The 17,183-nt window shown below is 50.9% G+C and overlaps 2 protein-coding genes across 2 annotated transcripts; one reads left to right on the top strand and one right to left on the bottom strand.

Moving 5' to 3' along the window:
- Window positions 1-730: 730 nt before the first annotated feature.
- LOC137846876 (olfactory receptor 14C36-like) lies at window positions 731-1,717 on the bottom strand. Its single transcript, XM_068664983.1, has one exon. The coding sequence runs from the start codon at window positions 1,553-1,555 to the stop codon at window positions 731-733; it is 825 nt and encodes a 274-aa protein (XP_068521084.1). The 5' UTR covers window positions 1,556-1,717.
- Window positions 1,718-14,417: 12,700 nt separating this feature from the next.
- LOC137846875 (olfactory receptor 14A16-like) lies at window positions 14,418-15,353 on the top strand. Its single transcript, XM_068664982.1, has one exon. The coding sequence runs from the start codon at window positions 14,418-14,420 to the stop codon at window positions 15,351-15,353; it is 936 nt and encodes a 311-aa protein (XP_068521083.1).
- Window positions 15,354-17,183: the final 1,830 nt, after the last annotated feature.

Genomic DNA, 17,183 nt, shown 5'->3' with positions numbered 1-17,183 from the left:
GATGCTGGCCATGGCCATGGCTCCAGGGAAGCAGCAGCCCTGACCCGAAGGCAGCAGAGAGGCAGAGCCCAGCGGGCAGAGAGGGGCAGCCCTGAGGGCCACCAGGGTTGCTCCTGCATGTGGCAGCTGGGCTCTTGGTCCTGAGCCCCTCCTGCATGCTGGGGCTGCTCCCCCAGCTCCAGAGGAGATAGAGAGAGACGGCAGCTCAGACCAATGCGTTTCTGTTGGATTCTTTATTGCCTTTATCTACAGAGGAAGCCTGGTTCTATAGGTAAATCTTTCACAAGTAGGAGGCTAAGATTAATATTATTTATATATGAAACAAGAGTTAGTGAAAATAACAACACAGGCAAATATAAAGAAAAAAAAAATGTATCTTGAAGTTTTCTGAAAAAATAGGTGTTTCTGATTATAAGCTCAGTGTTATGGTCAAAGGAACAGAAGCAGATGTATTCAAGCTGTGTCCTCACTGCATCCCTTAGTTCCATGTTCTTCATGTTTTAGATAAGTACATTCACTGCTGGAGGCACTGGTGATGGGAAGAGATTGCAGTTGAAACTAATGAAATTGTCCCAGTTTCTTTATTTAAACAAGAATATTGAATGTAAATATATTTGAAATTATCGACTTCATAATAATAATAATAATAATAAAATAATAATTAGGAGGCTTAGAATAACATTAAATCAAAGTCACAAGTTATAGGAAATAATAATAAAGAAAATTACTTTCAAGAATTTGCACTAAGAGTGTTTGTTTGCAGAAATCCTATTAGTATTTTATGCACATTATTAATGCTGAAGAAAGAGTTATAAAATAGTTTCCACACTGCATGTTTGAGCTCCTGATTCCTCATGCTGTAAATGAGGGGATTCACTGCTGGAGGCAGCACTGAGTATAGAACAGCCACCATCAGGTCCACGGATGGGGAAGAGATGGAGGGGGGCTTCAGGTAAGCAAATATGGCAGTGCTGATAAAGAGGGAGACCACAGCCAGGTGAGGGAGGCACGTGGAAAAGGCTTTGTGCCGGCCCTGCTCAGAGGGCATCCTCAGTACTGCCCTGAAGATCTGCACATAGGACACCACAATGAAAACAAAACAATTAAAAACTAAAGAAACACTAAACACAAGTGCCCCAGCTTCCCTGAGGTAGGCATCTGAGCAGGAGAGCTTGAGGATGTGGGGGATTTCACAGAAGAACTGCTCCACAGCATTGCCTCGACAGAGGGGCAAGGAAAATGTGTTGGCCGTGTGCAGGACAGCATGGAGAAAGCCACTGCCCCAGGCAGCTGCTGCCATCTGGGCACAAGCTCTGCTACCTAGGAGGCTCCCGTAGTGCAGGGGCTTGCAGATGGCAACGTAGCGGTCGTAGGCCATGATAGTGAGAATTGAAAACTCTGAACCAAAGAAGAAGACAAAAAAGAGGACTTGTGCAGCACACCCTTGATAGGAGATGACCCTGTTGTCCCAGAGGGCATTGGCCATGGCTTTGGGCAGAGTGGTGGAGATGCAGCCCAGGTCGAGGAGGGAGAGGTTGAGGAGGAAGAAGTACATGGGGGTGTGGAGGTGGTGGTGGCAGGCTACGGTGCTGAGGATGAGGCTGTTGCCCAGGAGGGCAGCCAGGTAGATGCCCAGGAAGAGCGCGAAGTGCAGGAGCTGCAGCTCACGCGTGTCTGAAAATGCCAGGAGGAGGAACTCGCTCACAGAGCTGCTGTTCATGACTCTCTGACCCAGAAAATGCCTGTCTGTTGAAGAAGAGAAGGCAGAGCAAAATTAGAACAGACTACTTAAACTAAAACCTATTACAGTCTCAGAGTACCCCCACCCCAAGCCCCTGTTTTTGCAGCAGAACCTCAAAGAGTCTCAAAGCCTACTGCATTGCCCACTGCCCTCCCAGAAACAAGACCCAGCAGCAGACCCTTCCAGGAGCTGCAGTTGCATGGCCCTGCAGCCAGACCCTTACCTTGTCAAGGGCTGTGCAGGTTTCTCCTGCAGGCAGCTCTCAGCATCCTCCCACTGCCAGCTGCCTCCAAGCCCTCTCTCCTTCTCTTCTCTCCCTGTGCCAGCTGTGGTCACAGCCCCCAGCCCTGCTGAGCTGTGCAGAGGAGCTACTCCTGGGCACAGCTGTCTCTCTGCACCAGGATCACTTTTGAAATGTGTTTTCTCTGCCCCACAAGCCTGGCCCAGCTCAGCAGCACAGCACCAGCACAAGGCACTGCAATCACCCCTCTGGGGGCTTGGCTGATGAGCCCACGAACCTCAGGCACTCAGAGACAATTGAAGACATCTCTCCAGAATTGCAAGTCAGAGGCAAGTTTCCTGCAGTGTCCGCCTGAGGGCCAGCAATGACACAGCCTCCCTTGGAGCTCGTTAGAGCAGAACCCTGGAGGCAGTGAGGACAAGGAGACAAAGGCAATGTGAAGATGACACTGATGTGGAGGAAAACTGGATGTGTGTCACCAAGCACAAAGGCCAGGCCTTGACCTCCAGCCCCTGGGAAGGGTGATCGTTTTCTTCCACACCCTTCTCAGGGCTCTTCATGGGGCAGTAGGAGATGGGGATGTGCATGGCCAAGTGCAGGAGAATGGTACGACCCCTGCCTGGTTCATGGGTGGGGGCGAGGAGGCAATGAGGCCCTGGTGCTTTAATGTGAAGCTGTCTCCTCATAGGCCTCAGTGACAGAGACAACAGCCATAGCCATAGACCTGGGTCCTGTTGGGACTTTGAGCCATTATCATTGCCATTCTCATTGTTCCTCTCCACGTGAGGATGTCCTAGTGACTCCCAGAGCTGCACCTCTTTACTGGCTTGTTGTTGGCACTTGTTCGTGTGGTGTCTCAGGGGATCTGAGCTGAGTGATAACAAATCTTCTTGGTGGCCATGCTCCTCGTAAGGCAGCTCTATAGGAAGCTGGCCTGATTCCTGGTGAGCAGGCACCACTGCTCGTATGGCATCCCTCGTGGTGCCCAGGCCCTCCTCCACCTCGCCAGTGCTCACTCAGCAGGATCCCAGTCTGCCCTTATGCGTGGGGTTACTCTTCCTCTGGTGCAAGACTGGGTCCTTCTCCTTGTAAACATCAAGAATATTCTTTAGGCAAAATCCTGCAGTTTCTCAACATTCCCCCACACTCATGCTCCTTTCTGTCAGCCATTCATGTCTGCAGGCAGATGCTTCACCCTTTGTGTGACTGTGCTGTCTCTGACAAGATAGTAGCATTACGAGCTCTGGGAACGTTTGGATAATACAGGAGTAACAATTGAATGGAACTGCAACACAGAGTCACAGAAAAACAGTGGGTGGAAGGCTTCCAGATTCTACTTTTTCTGTTCGTCATTCTCATTTATGTTGTCGGTTTGTCTGGAGCTGGGTCCTGAATGTTATATGGCTGTGCAGGTCAAAATTAGAAGGGCCAAAGCCCAGCTGCAGCTCCATCTGTCTATGACTCTCAAAGACAATAAAGATTTCTTACAGAAATATTTTAAATAAAGGAGTATTGAGGAGAATCATCATCCTTCATTGGACATGGGGGAAATCTGGTAATGATCTAGAGAAAAGGTAAAGGCTGAGTTACTTAATGCCTTCTTTGCCTCAGACTCTAGCAGTAAGAGCAGTTGTTCCCCTAGATATTTCTTCTTCCTTGTAGCCAGTGTCAATTATCCATGGTGCACTTTGTGGTAGTTTTTTCTCTCCTGCTCTTTCCTACTACCAAAGGAAGCTCCATCTGGTAGGAAACCACTCCTGAAGTAGGCAGCCCAACCCAGCAGGCTCCTTGCGGCCTCTCAGCCAACCACACACAAGTCACCTCAGCAGCAGCTTCCAAGCCAGGGGCCTGCTGCTGGCCTTGCAGCTTCTTGGCTAGACACAGCCAAGCCTTGTGCCTCCTACTGTCCAGTCATGGACTCAAGCAGAAGGGACAGGACAACCCATCTGGGGGCCTTCTTTGTGTCTGGGTCCTCCTGGCTCTGGAGGCAGAGGGGATCCCCCAGTCAGCATGCCAAGCAGGTGCCTTCTGCTGGCCTAGCAGGGCCACTGCCAGATGTCAGCCCAAAAGTGCAGCTCCCAGGGAGAAGTCAAGGGTGACCTGTCAGCTACAGACAGAAGTGACCTCACAGTCCCTGCCACAGTCACATTGCTCCTGCTGGGGTAGGAGATGATAAGGCAGAGCTGAGCTCCTCAGAGCATTCCCACCCATCTCCTCCTTGTGGCCCACAAGCTGATCAAATCCATGGCCCCTCAAATTCATTTGAGGTTATTTTTTTTTTTTTAGTTCTCTTAAGAATTTTTCTAGTGTTAAATAGGGCATTTTAGTGCTACTATTAAGGACTGAGATCACAGTGATTAGGAGAGTAAGAGCTAGGATACGTTGAGGTCAGTCATTAGAGTGGTGGATTCCTTTCAGGGTGCTGAGTAGCATTTATGTTTAGGAATTAACTTTACAGGTTGAAGCTGGGGAATAGCCTTGTATGACTATTTAAAGTCACAGTTACAGCAACATCAGCATAACCTGAACCCTCTTACCTCTACAAAATCCTTAATTTTGGCTGGCCAAGCCCCTATTCCCTCCTCTCAGTCTCACATTTCTCCTGGCCAGGCTTCTCCTGATTTCCCATATCAGTTACCTTTTTAGGGGCATGTTTATGATGCCTTGCATGATCTTAGACTGTCGGTGTTCTGTTGGCTACTCTATTCCTGAGAAAAGCGTCACTTAAGACACGATGGAAAAGGACACAAAAGTCCATCAGAGCACCCTGCACAATGTGCCCAGCAGCTCGGCACCATCACAAAAGTGCGATTCCTGCCTACAAGTTTTCTTTCCAGAATGGCTCCTATGGCTCCAGGGTAACTTTTCCCAGGCACTCACTTCCCCAGGCCACACCACTCTTGCCCGCAGGCCCCATGTGTCTCTCCAACCCTCCCCTCTTCCCCTGCAGTAGTGGCACCTCACTGCAGCAGGTTGGTGCATCTCCAGGCTCAGGGGTGTTTCCTGAGGGCCTGCCCCGTGTGGGGAGTGGTGGGGAGGAAGAGAGCAAGGTCATCTCCTGGGGCATGGCTGAGCACAGCCCAGCCATCCCGCACCGTGGGCAGGCCCCTGCTCCCAGGCTGAGGCAGTATGCAAGGTGAACAGTTCTCTATCAGACCAGATTCACTCAGGGACCTTCAGCGCTGTCCTAGTAACAGGAGTGACCTCGTCCTCCTACTCCACCCCTAGACAGCTGCTAAAACCCTGAATTTCCTATTCCTCAAAACCTTCACCCAAGTCTTTGTCCTGGCCCTCCCCACTGCCCAGCACTGCCTCTCGGGTGGCACTCAGTGACCCTTCAGAAGGGCCTTTGGGCTTCGTCAGTTGTCCTGGTGCTTATTAACACCTTCCTGGCTCCTTCCAGAGCTTCTTGTCCATTGTGGGGACACTGATTCTGGCTGGGACAGAGTTCCTCTCCAGAGCAGCCCCTGCGGTACTGTGTTTTTGATATGTGACCAGAGAAATGTTGGTCACCCACGGATGTAGTCGTTGTTCCTGTGCAGTGTTTGCAAAACATCAAGGCCTTCTCTGCTTCTCACTCTGCCCCACCATCGAGTCGGCTTCCACTAGCCCAGGCTGCTCAAAGCCCCATCCAAACTAGCCTTGAATACTTCCAGGGACAGGGCATCCACAGCTTCCTTGGGCAGCCTGTTCCGCTGCCTTACCACCCTCTAAGTCAAGAACTTCTTTCTAATAGCTAATCTAAATCTACCCTCTTTCAGTTTAAAACCATTACCGCTACTCCTATCATGACACTCTGATGAAGAGTCCCTCCCCAGCTGTCCTGTAGGCCCCCTATTGGTACTGGAAGGGCTCTTTAAGGTCTCCCCAGAGCCTTCTCTTGTCCAGGCTGAACAAACCCATCTTCCTCAGCATGTTCCTAGGAAAAGTGATGCAGCCCATTGATCATCCCCATGGCCCTCCTCTGGACTCCTTCTAGTAGATACACATTCTTATTGGGGCCCCAGAGCTGAGCACAGTACTCCAGTTGTGGCCTCACAAGCCCTCCTAACAGATCAACATTCACTCCAAACTTGGTGTCATCTGCAAACTTACTGAGGGTGCACTCGATCCCCTCATCCACATCATTGATGGAGATATTGAAGAGAACTGGCCGCAGTACTGGGCCCTGGGGGACACTAAGGACAGGCCTCCAACAAGCCATTTTGTAGGTGAGCATCACATTTGCTAGTCACCAGTTGACTGATAGCCAGGACTGCTGATAAATGATGGAAGGCAGCTTGGTGAGCACTTCTGCTAGCTCCCTCTGCACCCTCGTCTATATCCCATCCAGCTCCATAGACTTGTGAACACCCTCCATGAGGGATGCCGTACGAGCAGTGGTGCCTGCTCACCAGGAACCAGGCCAGCATCCTACAGAGCTGCCTTACAAGGACCATGGCCACCAGGAGAATTGGAGTTATCAGACTCAGCTCAGATCCAGTGAGACACCACAAAAACAATGGTCTACAGGAACGGGGAAAAAGGTACAGGACTGGGATTTCCTACAACAGAAAGAAGGAGAGAGGTCTTGGAGGCACTGAGGAGCGCAACAACAGAGGGCAGCGTGTGGCAGGACACATCTGCAGGCTCTTGACACCATGAGTCTCTGGCAGCAGGACAATGCAGGTGGGGTTGCCAGAGGGGTCTTCTACAGCTGGCACATCTGATGGCTGATAGCATCTGGCAGGGTGAGTTTCTTTGTTTCTCCAGAAACGAGTAGAAAATGCTTTAGAGAATGGCATTTATGATTGGATTTTTGAAAAGGAAGACCAAGGCAGGGGCTACCTGAAAGGCAAGACTTTTTCTGTAGCCTGTGCTTGCAGATTCCTGTGGTAGAGTGGAGGCTGGTTTCATGGTAATAGGTGGTCAGGTTTGTACTGCAGACTGAGACTGCTAGAGCATTGCAATGAGGGATCAATATTTCATCAATGAACTTCTTGAAGTCTCTTCCAACACCTCAGCCCACAGACTGCACTAACATCATCATGGTGGTCCTCTCAGGTTTTATCCTAGCTGATCTTTAGGAGCTGCAAACCCTCCAGTGCCCAGTGCCCTGTCTTTTGGAGGTCTCTGCCGGCTTGAGGTGAGCACAGATCACCTGCACTGAGCATGAGCTGCCTCCTCTGCAGGCAGAGCTGCAGCACAGGAGGGTCTGCTGAGTGTCCATCTGTCCCTCCCTGGCCTTGCCTCCCCTGGCAGCAGCACGCTGGCATTCCTCCTGGCTTCTCCAGCTGGCCGTTCTGCTGCTGGTCTTGTTCCCAGGCTGGCTGGGGATGGGGGTTTCACATGCCCATGGAGTGAGCCCTTGGTGAGCTTGGAGGAAGGGGAGTACGGGGACTGGTGTAGGGGTCTGGAGATGGGCACTTTGTACCTGGATATCTCTGCTCTCAGCAGTGTCCTGTTTTTTTTTTCAGGCAAACATAGGAATGCAATTGTCCTGTAGGTCAGAGAGACATCAGCACAGGGCAGTTGACACTAGGACTAACACACAGACTTGATGTGCTCTCTCAAGGACACTGCAATGAAGACATCGCCACGTTGATGACAAACAAGGATTTACTTTGAGTACAGTGGGGCTGCTAGCACAAAAGAGACAAAAGACAAATCACTACATGTTCTTTACCACTTACTTTGGGAAGGACTCACTCCCACATTGCCCACAGCAAGTCCCCTGCTCTCAGTGACACCCTCTAGCAGCACCAGCCAGAACTCATGAAAGGGACCTGCCAAAAGTCTGAATGGAAGTGGAGAATCATTTGGGAGGGATTAAATGGAAAACTGAATGATTTTTCCTCTGAAATGAGAAATGAAGGCATAAAAGAAAAATAGTTGTTTTTATTTTTGTTTGTTTCTTTTTTTTAAAAAAAAATATATATATATTTTGTAAGATAACTCTGTTAAGATAACTCTGATAAACTCTCAGTGTTTTTCTGTTCCTTGGGCAGGACCCCATGCCCAGAAGCAGGACATGCCCAACATCAGCTCTGTGAGCGAGTTCCTCCTGCTGCCATTCGCAGACACACGCGAGCTGCAGCTCCTGCACTTCGCGCTCTTCCTGGGCATCTACCTGGCTGCCCTCCTGGGCAACGGCCTCATCCTCAGCGCCGTAGCCTGCCACCACCGCCTGCACACCCCCATGTACTTCTTCCTCCTCAACCTCGCCCTCCTCGACCTGGGCTGCATCTCCATCACTCTGCCCAAAGCAATGGCCAATGCCCTCTGGGACACCAGGGCCATCTCCTATCAAGGATGTGCTGCACAGGTCTTCTTTTTTGTCTTCTTGGTTGGAGCAGAGTATTCCCTTCTCACCATCATGGCCTACGACCGCTATGTTGCCATCTGCAAGCCCCTGCACTACGGGAGCCTCCTGGGCAGCAGAGCTTGTGCCCAGATGGCAGCAGCTGCCTGGGGCAGTGGCTTTCTCAATGCTGTCCTGCACACGGCCAATACATTTTCCCTTCCCCTCTGCCATGGCAATGCTGTGGAGCAGTTCTTCTGTGAGATCCCCCAGATCCTCAAGCTCTCCTGCTCAGATGCCTACCTCAGGCAATTCGGGGCACTTGTGTTTAGTGTTTCTTTACTCTTTGTTTTTTTTTTTTCATTGTGCTGTCCTATGTTCAGATCTTCAGGGCAGTGCTGAGGATGCCTTCTGAGCAGAGCCGGCACAAAGCCTTTTCCACGTGCCTCCCTCACCTGGCCGTGGTCTCCCTGATGGTATGCACTGGCATGTGTTCCTACCTGAAGTCCCCCTCCATCTCCTTCCCTTTCCTGGACCTGGTGGTGTCATTTCTGTACTCAGTGTTGCCTCCAGCAGTGAACCCCCTCATCTACAGCATGAGGAACCAGGAGCTCCAGGCTGTAGTGAGGAAATTGTTTGAATATGTCCTGGTTTCAGTTAGCACAGAATTAATTTTCTTCCTAGTAGCTGGTGGAATGCTGTGTTTTGGCTTAGGATGAGAAGAGTGCTGATAACACCCCGATGCTTTAATTGTTGCAGAGCAGTGCTTATACTAAGCCAAGGACATCTCAGCCTTTTGCTCTGTCCTGCCAACGGGTAGGCTGGGGGTGCAGTAAGAGCTGGGAGGGGACAGACCCAGGACAGGTGACCCAAACTAGCCAAAGGGGTATTCCATCCCATCTGACGTCATGCTAAACAATATATAGGGGTGGCTAGCCGGGGGGAGGGGGCCGGACTGCTCAGGGTGAGGCTGGGCATCGGTCAGCGAGTGGTGAGCAATTGCATTGTGCATCACTTGTTTGTACATACTATTATTACTTTCGTATTATCACCATTGTATCATTATTATTATTATTGTTATTATTATTTTTGTTATTATTATTTTCCTGTCTTATTAAACTGTCTTTATCTCAACTCATGGGCTTCACTTTCCATTTCTCTCCCCCGTCCCAGAGAGGGAGGGGGGAGGGTGAGCGAACGGCTGCATGGTGTTTAGCTGCCGGCCGGGTTAAACCATGACAGAATACCTGCTTCTTCAGCATCATTAGTGTACTTGTAATACTAATAGGACACCCAGGTATTCTGAGAAACCGTTAGGGCAATCGACTGCAAATATTAGTGGCAGTTTTAATTTTTGTTTATATAATATTATTCTTGTCCTTCTATCTGTTAGTTACTTTATTATTTGAGAATGTGGCTTCACATGCAGATAAACACAATGAAGACCAAATAATGGGTGAAAAGGCAATATCTCATCATCTCCTACCAGCAGACTGATGCTCAATAAGCCTTTGAAAAACTGTTGCATTGGAGCGCCTGCCCCAGGTGTCATTGATGAACACTGCGTTATGTGCCATGGAATATCCCCTTCGTCAGGCTGGGTCAGCAGTCACAGCCCTCCAGACCTAGTGCCCACCCGCAGTCGAGTCAGTGATGGGTCAGAGTGAGAAGCAGAGAAGGCCTCGATGTTGTGCAAACACTGCTCAGGGACAGCGACCACAGCCGTGGGTGACCAACACTGCTCTGGTCACATCAAAAACACAGCGCTGCAGGGACTGTTCTGCAGAGAGCAACTCCATCCCAGCCAGAGCCAGTGTCCTCATGAGGGACAAGAAGGCCCTGGAAGGAGCCAGGAAGGTGCTAATAAGCACCAGGAAAATTGAGGAAACCCAAAGGCCCTTCTGAAGGGTCACTGAGTGCCACCTGAGAGGCAGTGCTGGGCAGTGGGGAGGGCCAGGAGAAAGACTTGTGAGAAGGCTGTGAGAAACAAGGAAATCCATGGCTTTAGCAGATCCTTAAAGTCCTGCCTGAGTCCCCAAATGGAAAGCAATCTATGTCTGTGGGTTGACGAGAAGGAAGTGGTGAGTCCCAGGTGGGGGAGAGGGCTGAAGGTCCCTGCGTGAAGCTGGGCTGATGGAGAAGTATCCATCCTGCATGTGTGCCTCAGCCTGGGAGCAGGGGCCTGCCCGCAGTGCGGAATGGCTGGGCTGTGCTCAGCCATGCCCCAGGAGATGACCTTGCTCTCTTCCTCCCCACCACTCCCCACACGGGGCAGGCCCTCAGGAAACACCCCTGAGCCTGGAGATGCACCAACCTGCTGCAGTGAGGTGCCACTACTGCAGGGGAAGAGGGGAGGGTTGGAGAGACACATGGGGCCTGCGGGCAAGAGTGGTGTGGCCTGGGGAAGTGAGTGCCTGGGAAAAGTTACCCTGGAGCCATAGGAGCCATTCTGGAAAGAAAACTTGTAGGCAGGAATCGCACTTTTGTGATGGTGCCGAGCTGCTGGGCACATTGTGCAGGGTGCCCTGATGGACATTTGTGTCCTTTTCCATCATGTCTTAAGCGCCACTTTTCTCAGATACAGAGTAGCCAACAGAGGTGTGATGGATACTCTGAGATCATGAAAGCCATCTGAAAGCTGATCCCAATGAGATAACTGAGATGGAGGGATCAGGAGAAGAATGGACAGCAGAGATGTTAGATTTGGGGAGGGGATAGGGGCTTGGCCTGCAGACATTAAGGATTTTGTAGAGGTAAGTTGGTTCAGGTTCTGCTGATACTGTTGTAACCTTGACATAAAACAGTTATATGAGGCTATTCCCTGTCTTCAACCTGTAAACTTAATTCCTACACCTAAATGCTACTCAGCACCCTGACAGGAATCCACTACGCAGGGTTAGGTTAAGGTTAAGACTGACCTGAAAGTATCCCTTGAAGACAAAACTCGGCCCATAGCCGCTTCCCCTAGCTCTTACTCTCTTAATCACTCTCATCTCTGCCCTTAACACTAGCATAAAAATGGTCTATTTAACACTAGAAAAATGCTTAAGAGACCTAAACAAACTGTAACTCCAAACAAAAGTGAGGGGCCATGGATCTGATCAGCTTGTGGGCCACAAGGAGGAGAAGGGTGATGAGCTCAGCTCTGCCTCAAGATCTCCAGCCCCAGCAGGAGGAATGTGACAGTGGCAGGGACTGTGAGGTCACTTCTGTCTCTGCACTTGATAGGGCAGCAGCAGGAATGTGTCACAGAAAGGGACTGGGAGGTCACTTGTGTCTGGAGGTGGCAGGTCACCCTTGACTTCTCCCTGGGAGCTGCACTTTTGGGCTGATATCTGGCAGTGGCCCTGCTAGGCCAGCAGAAGGCACCTGCTTGGCATGCTGACTGGGGGATCCCCTCTGCCTCCAGAGCCAGGAGGACCCAGGCAGGAAGAAGGCCCCCAGATGGGTTGTCCTGTCCCTTCTGCTTGAGTCCATGACTGCACAGCAGCAGGCACAAGGCTTGGCTATGTCTCCACAAGAAGCTGCAAGGCCAGCAGCAGGCCCCTGGCTTGGAAGCTGCTGCTGAGGTGACTTGTGTCTGCTTGGCTGAGAGGCCGCAAGGAGCCTGCTGGGTTGGGCTGCCTACTTCAGGAGGGGTTTCCACCCTGATGGAGCTTCCTTTCATAGTAGGAAAGATCAGGAGAGAAAAACTTGCCACAAAATGTGCCCTGGAATGTTGGCACTGGCCATGAGGAGGAAGAAATGTCCAGGGGAACAACTGGTCTCACTGCTATTGTCAGATTCAAAGAAGGCATTAAGTACCTCAGCCTTTACCTTATCTCATGATCATCAAAAGATTTCCTGCATATCTAATAAAGGATGATGGTTCTCCTTAATTCTTCTTTATTTATAGTATATTTATAGAGTTTTTCATTGTCTTTGAGAGTCACAGACTGATTGAGCTCCAGCTGGGCTTTGGCCCTTCTAATTTTGACCTGCGCAGCCCCTTAACATTCAGGACACAGCTCCAGACAAACTGACAGCATGCATGAGAAGAAAGCACAGAAAAGGTGGAACCTGACAGCCTTCCATTCCCTACTCTTCTGTGACTGTGCTGCAATTGCAATTAACTGGTTACTCCTGAATTATCCAAACTTTCCTGCAAGTCCTGATGATGCTGTCTTCTCAGAGAGAGCACAATCACACACAAAGTTTGAACTGTCTGCCTTCAGACATGAAGAGCTGACAGAGTGGAGCATCAGTGTGGGGCAACCTTGAGAAACTGCAGGATTTTGCCTACAGAAACCTCTTGACATTTACAAGGAGAAGAACCCAGTCCTGAACCAGAGGAAGAGGAACCCCACACATCAGGGCAGACTGGGACACTGCTGAGTGAGCAGTGCCCAGGAGGTGGAGGGCTGGGACACCATAAGGGATGCCATATGAGCAGTGTTACTTGCTCACCAGGAGCTAGGCCAGCTTCCTACGGAGCTGCCTTAAGCAGCTGTTGGTATGGCCACCAACAGAATCCTAGTTATCAGACACAGCTCAGATCCGGGGTAACACTACACAGAAGAGGGCCTGCAGCCAGCAGGAAATGACATACAGGTCTAGGAGTCCCTAGGACAGCCTGGTGTGGAGAGTATCAAGGCTGAAAAGTCCCAACAGGACCACGTCTTTGTGTCCATGGTTATGGCTGTTATCTCTGTCACTGAGGCCTATGAGGAGACAGCTGATCATTGAAGAACCAGGGCCTCATTGCCCCCTCGCCCCCACCCATGAAGCATGCAGGGGTCGTACCATTCTCCTGCACTTCGCCATGCACATCCCCATCTCCTACTGCCCCACAAAGAGCCCTGAGCAATGTGTGAAGGAAAGGATCTCCCTTCCTAGAGACCAGGGGTCAAGGCCTGGCCCTTGTGCTTGGTGACACACATCCAGTTTTCCTACACCTCAGTGTCACCTTCACATTGCCTTTGTCTCCTTGTCCTCACTGCCTCCAGTGTTCTGCTCTAACGAGCTCCAAGGGAGGCTGTGTCAGTGCTGGCCCTCAGGGGGACACTGCAGGAAACTTGCCTCTGACTTGCACTTCTGGAGAGATGTCTTCCATTGTCTCTGAGTGCCCTAGGTTTGTGGGCTCATCAGCAAAACCCCCAGAGGGGTGACTGCAGTGCCTTGGGCTGGTGCTGTGCTGCTGAGTTGGGCCAGGCTTGTGGGACAGAGAGAGCTCGTGGCAAGAGGGCCGTGGTGCAGAGAGCCAGCTGTGCCCAGGAGCAGCTCCTCTGCACAGCGCAGCAGGGCTGGGGGCACTGCCTGCAGAGACAGAGTGCTTAAAGGCAGGCAGAAGTGGCAGGATGCACAGAGCTCACTGGGGGAGAACACTTCCCAGCCCTGAACCCGGTAAGTCTCTGGCTGGAGGGCATTGTAGCTTTTGGTCATGGAGTAATGAGAAGCCGGGGGTGCATGAAGGGCTTCCCAGGGTTGTGGTGCTGAGCACGATCCCTGCACTCATCCTGCCCAGGGAGCCCAGGTGCTTGGGCAAAGGAAGAGCAGTGCAGGGGCTGCCTGCAAATAGAAGGCACTTTCTGCACTCTCTGCTTGCCTCTTCCTGCTCTGATTGTGGGGCAGACTCTATGTTAATAGGGTAGTTGGAATTGCATGGGTGACTGAGTTTCCTATTGCATTGAACTGAGACACAAACAGGTTAGTGATGAACCTCAGACCCTTCTACTCTCTCTGCTTACAGACTGCACCAGGGCTTTTCTGAGCTGTTCTTTAGGATGTGCAGGCAGGGGATGTGGTTTTTCAGCACAACCTCTGTGTGCATCCATCCCCCAGCTGAGTGCTGCAAGCTGCCAGCAGCTGGGAACGAGGGGATGGACAGAACAGCCCTCCTGGATGTGACCTCTGGTTAAGATGTGCCTCCACAGCGACATTAACCATTGCAGTGGAGCAGAGGTTTCCCACGGGGGGCTGAAGGGCAGAGGTGGCTGCTGTGTACAGGACACTCAGCAAGCATGAAGCAGGGCTTCAGACAAGGAGATAGACAAAGGTCCTCTTGGAAACGGGGAAGGTAAGTCTTTCACTGGGAATTTTAGTCAGAGATTTACTCATAACAGTCTATACATGTATATTTTCTTTCATTTCGCAGGTTCTATGTCCAAAGTCAGCAAATGCCGAACAGCAGCTCTGTGAGTGAGTTCCTCCTGCTGGCATTCTCAAACAAGCGTGAGCTGCAGCTCCTGCACTTCGCGCTCTTCCTGGGCATCTACCTGGCTGCCCTCCTGGGCAACGGCCTCATCCTCAGCGCCGTAGCCTGCCACCACAGCCTCCACACCCCCATGTACTTCTTCCTGCTCAACCTCGCCCTCCTTGACCTGGGCTGCATCTCCATCACTCTGCCCAAAGCCATGGCCAATGCCCTCTGGGACACCAGGGCCATCTCCTATCAAGGATGTACTGCCCAACTCTTTCTCTTTGCTTTCTTGGCTGGAGCAGAGTTTCCCCTTCTCACCATCATGGCCTATGACCGCTACGTTGCCATCTGCAAGCCCCTGCACTACGGGAGCCTCCTGGGCAGCAGAGCTTGTGCCCAGATGGCAGCAGCTGCCTGGGGCAGTGGCTTTCTCAATGCTGTTCTGCACACGACCATTACATTTTCCCTGCCCCTCTGCCAAGGCAATGCTGTGGACCAGTTCTTCTGTGAAATCCCCCAGATCCTCAAGCTCTCCTGCTCAGATGCCTACCTCAGGGAAGTTGGGGCACTTATGCTTAGTGTTTCTTTAGCCTTTCTTTGCTTTGTTTTCATCATTTTATCCTATGTGCAGATCTTCAGGACCGTGCTGAGGATGCCTTCTGAGCAGGGCTGGAACAAAGCCTTTTCCACGTGCCTCCCCCACCTGGCTGTGGTCTCCCTCTTTATCAGCACTGGCATGTTTGCCTACCTGAAGCCCCCCTCCATGTCTTCCACATCCATGGATCTTATTGTGTCAGTTCTCTACTCAGTTGTTCCTTCATCAGTGAACCCCCTCATCTACAGCATGAGGAACCAGGAGTTCAAGGATGCAGTAAGGAAACTCTTTGGATGCATGCTTCTTTGCAATCAATAATGTTTGTGAGTTCCCTGATTATTTCACGAAATGTGAGGAAAATTTTTGTTACTATATTTCTCTATAAATATATTCTACAATTTTTTTCTTTTGATTTAAATTATGTTATCCTTGACCTGCTACCTGATTTTACTATTTATATTTTTTCATTTATAGTGACCCAGTCATCCAATTGTTGAAAGAAGCAGGTTATGCAGAGAAACAGAATAATTAAAAAAAACAAAAACAAAACAAAACAAAAAAACATCTGAATTACATTGTTATCTGCTGCAATATATTCCCATCCTCTCTGGAGCTGGGGGAGCAGCCCCAGCACACAGGAGGGGCTCTGGGTCAAGAGCCCATCTGCTACATGGAGTTTGGGTCGGGACTGCTGCTTCTCTGGAGCCATGGCCATGGCCAGCAGCAGGACGTGGCCTTGTCACTGCTGCTCTCTTTTGGCTTTCAGTGTGTTCTCCTGTGCTCTTTTATTCGGATAAACTGTCAGATCTCATATGCCTTGGTGACAGTCCTGTTGTCTCTGCAGTGGCATCCCTGTGGCTGCAGGCAGCAGCAGGCACTGTGCAGCCTTGGGTCACAGCTGCCTCCCTGCTAGCACCACAGTAACAGGTCTTGCTCAGGGCAAACCCAGAAGCCTGAACGCCTCCCCAAAGCTGCTGCCAGGAATACAGCCAAGGGGTTGCTCCCTGCTCTTCAGTTTTCTGGGGTTCTAGTGCCGGGTTCTTCACCTGGGGCTCAACAACCCCAAGCAGAGCTACAGGCTGGGAGATGAGTGGTTGGAGAGCTGCCAGGCAGAGAAGGACCTGGGAATGATGGTTGATAGTCAGCTGAATGTGAGCCAGCAGTGTGCCCAGGTGGCCAAGAAGGCCAATAGCATCCTGGCTTGTATCAGAAGCAGTGTGACCAGCAGGGCTAGGGAGGTGATTGTCCCCCTGTACTCAGCTCAGGTGCTGAGAGGAGAGTGATGTAATCACTTGAGAAGCTAAAATCAGAAGGAAAAGTTGAAGTGACTTGGAGTATTAATGGGCCCAATGAGGGCTGTTACTAACAAAGCTTCCCCAGGGCCTTGTTAGGGCAGAAAATTGGAGGCCATGGTTACAGACAGACAAAGCACTGTGTTGAGAAAAATCTTGGTTGGTTTTAGTGAAGCTGAAGGGCCAAGGCCTGACCCCTAGAACTGTGAGAGGAGACCCTGCACCCCCCTGTCTGGCTCAGGGCTAGTCTTGGGGTCTATGGGATGTGGTGGGTCATGTGATGCTACTAGAAGAACTTCATTATGACACCTCCGCAGCCCTGCACAGTGCTGCAAGGAAGCAATGCCAACAGTCAGCATGCCAAGCAGGTGCCTTCTGCTGGCTTAGCAGGGCCACTGCCAGATGTCAGCCCAAAAGTGCAGCTCCCAGGGAGAAGTCAAGGCTGACCTGACACCTCCAGACACAAGTGACCTCACGGTCCCTTTCTGTGACACGTTCCTGCTGCTGCCCTATCAAGTGCAGAGACAGAAGTGGCCTCACAGTCACTGCCACAGTCACATTTCTACTGCTGGGGCAGGAGATCCTGAGGCAGAGCTGAGCTCCTCAGAGCATTCCCACCCATCTCCTTCTTGTGGGCCACAAGCTGATCAGATCAGGGTGAGCAAGAGAGTAAAGGTAAATGAAAGGGTCTATGGGCTGGGTTTTGGCTTGAAGGGATACTTTGATGTCACACATAAGAACAGTGGATTCCTGTCAGGGTGTGGAGTACAATTTAGGTTTGGAGATTAATGTCACTGGTTAACATAGGGGAAGGGCTTTACATGACTTTTGTAAGGCATCGTTACAGCAGAACCGA

Source organism: Anas acuta, chromosome W (assembly GCF_963932015.1).
Source record: "Anas acuta chromosome W, bAnaAcu1.1, whole genome shotgun sequence".
Taxonomy (NCBI): Eukaryota; Metazoa; Chordata; class Aves; order Anseriformes; family Anatidae; genus Anas; species Anas acuta.
The sequence above is the reverse complement of the archived record's forward strand: the minus strand, read 5'-3'. Positions and strand labels throughout refer to the sequence as shown.